Raw genomic sequence first — 11,722 nt, 5'->3', positions numbered from 1 at the left:
CTCCTTCTGCATGCACTTTCTTGCTTCTGTTGGATGTTGTTTTTCTGGTGCCTTTTTAAATGCCAAGTCAAACTAACGGGAGGGATCAAACAGAAACAAACGAGGCACCTCTCCCTCTCTCTCAGTACGTAGTACTACGAGTCCACGAAGCCAATCTCCTTCTGTTGCTACTGTTTTCATTTGAATTTTATTATCGTCGAATTCCATTGTCAATCTGCTTCCTTCCTTGTAATATCCCATAAGTTAGGGGGGAGGGGAAGAAAATGGAAGTGACTTGCTCTTCACCGTTATCAGTTCATCAGATGGATCTTTCTCCTCTTCAGACTCATTATCGCCGGTCCAATGCCTCTGTTTTGTCCGCGAAGTTCAAGACAGCATCCGATTGTCATGGCCGCCGTAGGGTCCTTGCCGTTTGCCCTGTTTCTTCGTATTCTCCGCCTTCGTATTCTTTTACTTCCTCCTCCACTTTTGGTATGTCAATCTCTCGCTTCATCATGCCATCTCGGAAAAGCCGACGGAGGTTGCCCATGCCCATATCGGCGGTCTTCGAACGGTTCACGGAACGGGCAATTAAGGCTGTAATATTTTCACAGAGAGAAGCCAAGGCTTTGGCGAAAGACATGGTCTTTACCCAACACCTCTTGTTGGGTTTGGTTGCAGAGGACCGCTCATCTGATGGGTTTCTTGGATCCGGCATCACAATTGACAAGGCCCGGGATGCCGTTCGCAGCATTTGGACCGAAGATGATTATGCTGCTGCGTCTAATGACTCATCCGTTAGCCCTTCTTCTTCCACTCATATTCCCTTTTCTATTAGCACAAAGCGTGTCTTCGAAGCGGCCGTGGAGTATTCGAGGAGTATGGGCTATAACTTCATCGCCCCCGAACACATTGCTATTGGACTCTTCACCGTCGATGACGGTAGCGCTGGTCGGGTCCTCAAGAGGTATGACTAGTTTTCCTCCTGCCGTTGTTTTTGCCGTTGTTTGGTGAGTACATGTGATCGTTATTTCAATTCCAAATCTCGTGTCCATGAATCGATTGCCTCGACATTTTGGGCCAATTTTTTGTGAATGGATATTTGTGTCTCTAATAAGTTCTTCATTTTGCCATGTTACCCTTTATTGGTTTGATGTACAAGCCTCAATATTCTCTTGTAAGAGGCTTATAGTAGTTTCCTTATTCGTTATTTTCTAATATTCAACTTTCTAATTTGTAAAGCTTAGGCCAAGCTATAAATAGGCCCCATCAGTTGTACTGGAATCGGAATCGAATGATAGAATTTTGAGGCCATGATTGTCATCGGTTATGGGAGAACATTACCTTTTCAACTGCTGGGATAGCTGTGAGTCAGAGACCCAGGGTTGAGAAAGCCCATCCCCTACCCCTTCTCTTCTCCTACCTTCCCTGTTCGATATACACTGCTGTGCTGTTTCTGTGACTGCAATAAAGTATTGTGAAGATACCCTTTGAAGACCAAATTCAATTCCTAATTGTCTTCGAGGTTTGCTGCTATTGCACACCATTAATAGATCCTTATCGTGTTGATCCTGGCTGCGATCGATCTCTCGCTGGTTTTCCTTGGTTCAACGTCGACTTTTGCAGTATATATTTTTCTTTTAGGCAATCACATAGGAATGACTATAATTTTGTTTCCTCTCATTCCTCCAGATAGTATTTTTCCCATAAAAGCCCTCAAGTTTTTTTCCTTTTTGGTAAGATGCAAGCCATGTGGTAGTTCACCTAGCAAAACAAATTTGGTGCACAACTAAGCCCCACTTTCTACTATTTGCCTATGAAATTTCAGCCCAAAAGGAGAAAAAATTGTTGAAATTTCTAGGGAAGAGCAAAAGAGTTTCAGCAACAACAACAACTCAGCCTTATCCCAACTAAATGGAGTCGGCTACATGGATCGTTGCCCTCCAATCAGCTCTATTCGAAGTCATACTTGATACAAGGCCTAAGCTATGCATGTCTTTCCTCACCACTTCTCTTAAGGTTATTTTAGGTCTGCCCCTGGCTCTTTTAAGTCCTTTTATCTGAATCAAATCACTCCTCCGTACTGGAGGATCCCAAGGCCTCCATTGAACATGGCCATGCCACCTCAAGCGACTTTCTAATAGCTTATCATGTATCGGAGCTACTCCCAAATCAGCTCTACTATGGTCATTCCTAGTTTTGCCACACATCCATCTCAACGTCCTCAGCTCTGCTACACTTAGTTTATCTATATGACACTACTTAGCTGCCCAATATTCTGCCCCATATATCATAGCCAGTCGTATGATTGTCATATGGAATTTTCTTTCAAGCTTTTTTTAAAGGAATACATTGATCACACAACACTCCGTACATACCTCACCACTTCATCCATCCTATTTTAATTCTCGATGAAGTATCATCCTCTATATCACCTTCTTTATTTATGATTGAGCCCAGAAACCTAAAATAATCACTTTGCGAAATCTCCCTCTCACAAATTATCACCATCTCTCATTTGTCCTAGTGTAACTAAAGTTACATACTTTACTCCGTCGTCGTTCTACTTATCTTAAAACCTTTTGATTCTAAGGTTGATCTCCATAACTCCAACTTAGCATCAATCCCTGCTTTTGTCTCATCCACCAAAACAATATTATCATCAAATCTTATCAAGTTCATCAGAGAATTTAAAGATAAAGAAACCATAGTCCAGAAGAAAATTTTCAAGATTCCCAACAGCCTTCCATTGCTTAGAAGAAGATAGCTTACAATATTGGAAAGGGGGCCTTGAGCCAAGGAAATGCCTAACCAAACAATTCTCCCAGAGTTTTGCCTCATCATCAAGGAAACCAGGAGGACAGAGAGCTACTTTGGAGGAACCAACAATGGAAGGGGCAATAAAATCGAGAGGAAGGCCTTCACACGAAGAAGTAGGAGCAGGCCTAAGAAGGTCACTCCACTGGGAATGGGGTGGAGCAACATGAGATGATGGAGAGGACCAGGAGGACAGAGAGCTACTTTGGAGAAACCAACAATGGAAGGGGCAATAAAATCGAGAGGAAGGCCTTCACACGAAGAAGTAGGAGTAGGCCTAAAAAAGTCACTCCACTGGGAATGGGGTGGAGAAACATGGGATGATGGAGGGGGAGATGGATGAGCAAGGGAAGTGGGGAGAGGGGGAGGAGAGCAAGCGGTCCTAGAAGATGACGGCATCCCACCAGGAAGCAAAAGAGAGAGAGGAGGCGACCTTTAAAGTTCTCAAGCTCTCCCATTTGGCTTTCGCAGATGATCTTATGATATTCTCTAAGGCCTCTATTAGATCCTTTGAGACTATTATGTATTTCTGATATGGACAAAGTTGCTTTGATTGAAAAATCTGGCTTTCTGTTGGCCATCTTCCGGTCAAGTATTTGGGGTTACCTATGATTCTGACCAAGCTCTGAACTCATCATTGCACTCCTATGCTGGATCTCATTAGGAAAAGGCTTCAACTTTGGAAAGACAAGCTTCTCTTTTATGTTGGGCGTTTGGTGCTCATCAAATCTGTTTTGGAATACTCTTATATATACTGGTCCGGCATTTTTGCGTTATCCCAATCTACCATCAAGTCCTTGGAATCTCTCATGTCTTCCTTCCTCTAGAAAGGTTCTGACTCCTCAAGGTTTCTTCATCCCATTAGTTGGGCTTCAGTCTGCCTTCTAAAGGAGGAGGAGGGTTTGGGTATAAGACGAATCAAGGAGGTGAACTCGGCAGGTATCATTAAATTAATTTGGAAGATTGTTTCTAAAAATAGAAGTATTTGAGTAGATTGAATCTACTCAGGGCTCCGTCGTTCTGATTCTCTATGGTTAGTCTCTGCCACGTCTGATGCGTCTTGGGTAAAAAATAGTTGCGTAAGATATTAGTTACTCGTCATGTTGCTCTTGGAGCTGTCTGCTCTCGTATTGATGATGGTAGCTCTACTTCTCTTTGGCTGGACCATTGGCACCCCATGGGAATCCTTCTCCACTAGGTCAGGTCTAGAACCATTTATTGCTCAGGTCTTCCAAGATGTTCTAAGGTTGCTGATATCTTAGATCTTGTTGGATGGGTTCCTCCCTACACCATACATCCTTTGCTTAGTGATATTTGGAATGCCCTGTCATTTATTTCTAGAAGACCCCCTGGGACAGGTGATTGTGTTATCTGGTCGCCGAATTCTTCAGGTTCGTTTAGCTCTAAAGCTGCCTTGGATTTCATTCGCACTAGAGGCTCTTTGGCTCCCTGGAGGAAGCTTGTTTGGTTCAAGCATCACATTCTCCATCGTTGCTTTACGGCTTGGCGAGGTTTTTCTAACTATCTTCCAACGCAGTCCTTTCTTCGTCATTGTCAGATTGTTGTCTCTCCTATGTGCTGTCTTTGTTGGAATGCTATGGAAGATATTGACCATCTCTTCTTCGCTTACCCTCTCTCCTCTTCGATTTGGAAAGGCATCTTAACTAAATGTTGGCCAAGAAGTCGGAGAATTCTGCCCTTTAATAGAGAGTGGATTTGGGTAGATATGTCCTTCATCGGATCCTCTATATGCGATATTGTTGGCAAGTTGGCTTTTTGTGATGTCATCAACCACACTTGGATGGAACGTAATATCAGGAAATGGATCTCCAACTCTCGGTCTCTCCATCAGATTTGGGATTCCATTTCTTTTAAAATTAAAGTCAAAGTTTCGGCTGTTCCCTCTATTTGTAGTGACACCCCCCAAGGAACAGACGTATTGTTGTATTCCGGGATCTTCCTTCTGTCTCTATCCAAGCCTCTGCCTCCTCTGTTTGAGGCTTCAGGTTCTTTGTATTTATTTGGCTTTTTCTTCTCTCCCCCCATCGGGGAAAAAAATATCAGCAAAAAGCATACACCAAGGGACCTCATCTTGAATGTCCTTGGTTAAATCATCCAAGATAAGTGCAAACAATTAAGAGCTTAAAGCTGACCCCTCATCTTGAATGTCCTTGGTTAAATCATCCAAGATAAGTGCAAACAACTAAGGGCTTAAAGCTGACCTTGATGTAATCCAATTGTAATTGGAAATTCACTACGCTGACTCCCACGGTTTTCACACTAGTCACCATGCCATTACACATATATTTAATTATGTCTATATGTCTATAGGGAAAAGTTCAACACAAGGCAGGACATATGGTTGAGTTGAACCACCAAATTGACATGTGTCCAAGCCAGCAAACATCACCGAACCAATGCTTGAAATTGACCACATTATCCTCCATGAGGCCCAAAGCTAGGTGGGCCATTGCACCAGGCACCTTATATCCTTTTTCTCTTCTGAGATAAATACAAATCCATTTTATTCCTTTTAAAGTGATTTAAATTTGCACCTGAGCTTTACTAAAAGCAACTAAATGCCAATTTCTTGCAGCCAAGCATTACTCATAATGAGAATGGAAAATTAGACACCCTAAGTAGAATCCTCATTCAAACATCTCTTTCCTTAGCATACAATTTTGCGTTCTCAGGGAGGGGGGACCTGTACGAATCCCTAAAAATGTATGCGAAATGTAAGACCACAGACACACAAGAAAATGAAACCATTGGTTAAATAGTAAAGGAGGGCTATACAATTTAAGGAGAGCAAAAATTCTTGGCTAAGAAAGAAAATGTAAACAAAAGTATATGCTTATACATATGGCAGTTCCAGGCCTCCAGCCCCCCCCAAAAATGCTAATCCATCCTGCTACCTGATCAGCAAAAAATACATAGATGCCCATAATCCTCTACCTCTCCTCTCTCACCTTCTTTGGGGGCACACACTAGAGCACCAAAAGTAAGGAAGAAAGAAATAGAATAAATCAAAGAAAGCACTACATGGACTTTTGACTGTAAAGTTTCTGGCATTGGCTCCTCTCAATGAAGGAGTTCTACAATTGATTCTAACAGCTTTCCCATAAGATTACCCCATTAACTGAAACCCTCCTTGAGACTTCCTTGGAGCACTTTAGTTCGATACTTGTCCCTATGTTCCAATTTGGTTAAACGGAAAGGAAATTGCAAATATAACCAGAAGACTGGAGGTAACCATAAGGTTGCTCCACTTCTCAGTTCCCATAATTAAAAGGGAAAATTATGCGTACACCCCCTGTACTTTGCCTTAAGTGCAAATCGACCGACGGTTTCAAAAAATGAATGTGTACACCCCCTGAATGTTTAAAACCATGCTAAACTAACTGTCCATTAGGCCAACCACGTTAAGTAATGACGTGGTGTTTATATTGGACATGAAAATACCTTTTTACCCTTAGATATTCACTAACCTAAGCAGTGGGTGAAGAGATTCCCCTGTCTTCCATCTTCCTTCCCACAACCCTAATTTGCAACTTTTCGAATCACACAACCCTATTCTCTCGAATATACTCTCGAGCTTCGATTGGTTGTGGCGTCATCTCACTTACCATCTTCTCTTTAATCTTTATGGTGTCATCCAATTCGTCGCAGATCAATGGTGTCCGCACAAGAGATTTCTTTTCATCCCAACTTCTTCTCCTTCGTTTTCTTTTTCCGAGCTTAGGAAATAACTGGTTTTCCTCTCAATTTTTGACTTGATTGGATTTTTTTCTTGATTCTATCCCTTCCAACCTTTCCATCTCTTCCCCCCTTTTATTGTTTTCCTTTCCCGTTTCATATAGCTGAGATCGAGACAAAAAGTAGGTGTGGCGTTACCCTCGGCCTGCAGATGTTTGAATAAAGGGACTGAGATAAAGTTTCACCATTTACTTATAACAGAGACCACGTTTTCAAGTATTCAGTGTTCTTAGGAAGCTCATTCACCAACCTTCATAACTGACACCTGAAGATTTATGCATTTCATTGCTAATGAACCCGGTTGCCGATGATGACAACACTGGGCATGAGTCATAACAAAATTTGCGCAGCAGGGTGGCTTCATACCTGGGTTGTTGCTGGTAAGGAAGAATGTGCCAAAATGCTAATCTGGGGATAATCTATTGATAATATTACTTGTGGTTGTCAGATTTCCTAGGGTTAGCACGAGATTTGTTCACTGATCAAATGGCAAAAAACTATATGGTTCTGAGGAAAACACTCTTTATTTCTTTTCCTTATCTCTCCACTTTCGCTTCTCTTTTGCTAACAAAACAGAGCTGAAGGCTTTATCTTGCAGTTTAATGGAATGCAGTAGCTAAGTTACGATTCCTGATATTTTGATCGACAATGGTTTTTGTGCTCATGAATCCTTTTTTGCCGATGATTACAACTTTAGGCATGAGCCTCAACAACATATGTGCAGATTAGGGTTGTGTGATTCGAAAAGTTGCAAATTAGGGTTGTGGGAAGGAAGATGGAAGAAGGGGGAATCTCTTCACCCACTGCTTAGGTTAGTGGGTATCCAAGGCTAAAAAGGTATTTCCATGTCCATTATAAACACCACGTCATCACTTAACGTGGTTGGCCTAACGGACGGTTAGTTTAGCATGGTTTTAAAAGTTCGAGGGGTGTACACGTTCATTTTGTGAAACCTCAGGTCGATTTGTACTTAAGGCAAAGTACAGAGGGTGTACAAGTAATTTTCCCCTAGTAAAATATCGCCTGTCAAGCAATAACAAATTAAAATTGAACCTAAGCGCCAACTATTGCCTGTCGAACAATAACAACTTAAATTGAACCTAAATACCAACTAGGCAACTACCAACTATTTTCAGAACCTGCTGGAACCACATAGAACTAACTAAGCATTTAGAACTGACAAAAAACCACATCCAGCGGGCATGCATGTGGGTCCAACAAGCCAAAGACCTCAAATAAGCTTGTATCCACCTGTTGGCGATCTGCACATATCATAGTTGTCAAGGCGGCGCCTTGGTCGATTTGGGCGCCTTGGTCGCCTATGTGGGCTCCTTGGACGCCTTGTTCGCCTAGTTGGTGTCTCCTTAAACTTTGGCCCTCTCCACCGCCTTGGGTCGCCTAACCGCCGTGACAACTATGGCACATATACTTTTCTATTAAGTTCTGAAAGGTGCACTGATTTAATAGATTTTGATCCCCATCTGATGAAAACCTAGAAGTAGTTGTAGCTTTCTTGGTTGTGCAGTTTAGTATTATGGAATTACTGCTAGAAAGTAGAAACCCATTTCCAACGGAAGGATGACACAGTTAAGTGGATGACCACTCTGTTCATGAAGAAGTTACTTGTAAAGAGATCACCATTGTGAAGTCGCTGAAACTCTTGGCAATAATCCATTTCAAAGGATATTTCACATGGTGGAATTAGTTATACGTTTGCTCCAGCCTGATACTTTGTTTTGTCCATCATAACTATGTTTGAGGGTGCAGCTGACCCATTTAGTCCATCTACATGATTATGATCGGAATTGTATATGGAGCTACAACAGTTGAGATGTTTAAGGAACCCCATGTGCTCTATCATGCAGGATTGGATAGAAATAGTTCGCTCTCAGTCAACACCATGTCTTTTTCCATTTCTCCTCTTTTGTTGCTACTTTCCTTTTTCTTTACTAACTTCATACAAAGATGTATTTAGAAGTGATAGTATCAACTTGAAAACAACAGTATATTCATTGATGGCACATTGTGGATGTCTTGTAGTTAATCAATTTAAATCTTGTAGACGCTCCTTGAGGTAACCTTTAAGTGCATTTCAAAGAAGCATGAGCTTCTTGGTTCAGTATCTGTCATCTCCATGAGAATATATAAAGGTTTTTTTTTTTAAAATGCTACTCATATACCAGTAATAATATGGGAACGTTTGAAAATTAGACATAAGACTAACTCAATATCAAAATGCTTCCACCCAATGGAAACTAGAAACTAGAAGCAGCAGAGCTGGACTGACAATTCAAGAGGACATGATCAGCCAATTATATGTTTGCTTTCCAACAAACCAATCAAGTAATCTAAGACTTGACTAAGTAAGACTTAACTAAGTAAACTGAAATAAAATTAGAAAGTAGACAAAAATAGAAACTTAAGTAAAAAAAAAGGCATACCCAGTGCATGAGGCTCCCGCCACTGCGGGGTCTGGGGAGGTTCATAATGTACGCAGCCTTACCCTACTTCGCAGAGAGTCTATTTCCAAAGACTCGAAGCTGTGACCACTTGGTCACAATGGAGCAACTTAACTGTTCCACCAAGGTCCACCCTCTTAAAAATAGAAACTTAAGTAAATACTAACTAAATCAGCAATAAAATCTGCCTTGTCTTGCTATCTTCAGGGGGCCCCACAGAATCTCAAATATTTGCTTGGATTTCCTTCTCCATACAAGGCTTATGGACCCACAACACTGTTCACATGAACAGTAGTTCGGATACTGTTCATGTGAACAGTAACTTTTTTTTTTTGTAAGTCTGTTTTGTCTTGTTCTTCATGCTTCTCTCTGGGCTGGGGCTGCCTTAGGTGATGCTCCATCGAACCAACAAAAGCTTGCCACATCATCAGACCAAGCTGCCTCTCACAGCAGTCGAATCCACAACCTTGCTGGGCTGATTTTGGGGCTTGTTCCTGTAGGTACATATGGACTTGTGATCTACATCAATATAACTTTCCTGTACATATAGAGAAATGTCCGTGTGTTAGGTTTTTGAGGTTAACACCAACACCAAGATTCAAGTAGTCGGTTTCCTGGTCAAAACCAAATTTATTTTGGGTTTTGAACTGGTCGAAATTCTGCAGGGGACGGTGGTTGGTTTTGTTTGACAATTTTGGTGGTCAAACAGCCATATTTTTGGCTGATACTTGTAGAGACCCTAATTAAGCATCCCTAACACAGTGAATCCTCTAGATTGTTGAAAAACACACTCAAATTGATAGTTTGGTTTCATACCCTAGGTTGGCAGTGTACGCCATACCTTTGCCTTTATATTTCTCAAAGATAGCCTATGCTACACATGATTTAGTACTATAACATACAAAATGTAAAGAAACCAATTAAAATATGCAATTACGAGTGACAAATGGAGAAAAATCATTTAATATTATTAAATTCCAGAATATTACATCAATGGTGCAAGTGTACTACCATTGACTTCACAAGTTCACATCAAAGCCCAAAAGTGCAAATAAGCAAAAGTTCCCTACCCTTCCTCCTAGTCTCCTACTCTATGTCAATACCACGACAAAGAGTTCTGGGCTGGTTTGAAATATGAGGAAGATTGCTGCCGCCAACGAAACATTTCCTTTGACTCGATCACAAAAGATGGCCATATCATGGTATATGAGAAGAAACTATGAGAAGCAACACTCAAACTCCATCACAACAGCCTGATATGTCTCATCATCTACATACTCTAGGTAGTAGGTACATCAACCTCGGATATATCACCGGGTCTGGAAGATGATGTGAACGTGCCTCCACTGTAGTTGCTCGGTGGACCGGACTGATAGGGTTGTTGGGGACCTGGGAAGGAGAAGATTCTATCGATGAATGATACCACCCCCTATGACTGATCATCATTAGTAGTGCGGAATGAAGATGATGAAGAGCCATGCCCATCATACTCACCATACCCGATACTGGATGTGTCTGGGGGAAATGTGGTGCATGCCGCTGTTCTGGCTGCCCAAACCCACTACTACCCTCCAGACTGAGGCCTCCAAGTGTGTCAAATAGGAAATAAACATTTATTTGCATGTTAACGTTGTCATGCTCCTCATCTGGTCTGAACCTGTTACGCGAGCCTCTGGTATAACCTGCGTGTGTAGGGGCACATGCACCATGGTTGGCATCTTGGGTAGCATGATCAAACTGAGTCTCTCCTGTTAATCAGATAGGGTCTGGCTCCTCCTCTATATGGTCAGACTCCTCTCGAAGGCTTGCATTTTAGGTGTTGGAGGGCCAGCTAAGCACTAGGGACAAGGTGCCTGCCTAGGCCCTAGGCACTTTAGTATATATTAATGTATTCTTGTAAGATTTTTCATCATCTCAATCCTAAAATGTCCAGAAAGACTTTGGAAACCTTACATATACATTATTTTTTTTTCCTTTCGGTTATAAAAAAATAGAACCAGATTCGATCTTGGCAGCAGCCTTATAGGTACTGTACCATCTATTCTGTTAGATGTCAGAATGTCTTCTATTCTGGTTCTGTATATACCCTGTGGGAGGATTCTTCATGCAGATTCATCACTGAAATATGCTTGTTTTATTAGGAATAAGTCTAGGGTTGGGTTCTATACATGTTGGGCCTTTGATCCCATGGGTTTTCCATGTAATAGGTCACTTTTATGGACCTAAAGTATTGGTAATAGGGTTGCATGTGGGATTAGTTGTTTTAGTTCCATACTTAACCTAATAGGTTAAGGATTGGGTTAGGGCTTCCATTTTTAGTGGAGTCGATTTTTGAGTCTTTTATATAAAGGTTGTAAGGGGGGCAAGTATTGAACACGAATTTTGATTAATGAAAAGGCTTTTTGCAGCTCTCTTCCATTGAAGAATTTGACTCTATGGTTGAGGTTGGCGGTAATTCTTCTGCTAACAAAATCTATGATTTATTACCCCATCCCTAACCTAATATAATTTTAATGAAAAGGCTTTTTGCAGCTCTCTTCCATTGAAGAATTTGACTCTATGGTTGAGGTTGGCGGTAATTCTTCTGCTAACAAAATCTATGATTTATTACCCCATCCCTAACCTAATATAATTGGGTTCCCATTGTTCTCTTGGTTTCCCCATATGTTTTATTTCCCATTGTTCTCTTGGTTTCCTCATATGATTTATTT

General features: G+C 41.3%; 1 protein-coding gene across 2 annotated transcripts in view; it reads left to right on the top strand.

The window, feature by feature from the left end:
- The first annotated feature begins 259 nt into the window (after positions 1–259).
- The window catches only part of LOC122655568 (chaperone protein ClpD, chloroplastic), a 62,390-nt gene continuing 50,927 nt past the window's right edge, over positions 260–11,722 (top strand). For both annotated transcript variants that reach the window (XM_043849779.1, XM_043849778.1), the window contains exon 1: positions 260–946. In XM_043849779.1, coding sequence (XP_043705714.1) covers positions 264–946 — 683 coding nt within the window. In that variant the 5' untranslated portion in view covers positions 260–263. The remainder of the gene's footprint in view (positions 947–11,722) is intronic.

Source organism: Telopea speciosissima, chromosome 3 (genome assembly GCF_018873765.1).
Source record: "Telopea speciosissima isolate NSW1024214 ecotype Mountain lineage chromosome 3, Tspe_v1, whole genome shotgun sequence".
Classification (NCBI taxonomy): domain Eukaryota; kingdom Viridiplantae; phylum Streptophyta; class Magnoliopsida; order Proteales; family Proteaceae; genus Telopea; species Telopea speciosissima.
Note: the sequence above shows the minus strand (reverse complement) of the source record. Positions and strands in the feature narration are given on the sequence as shown.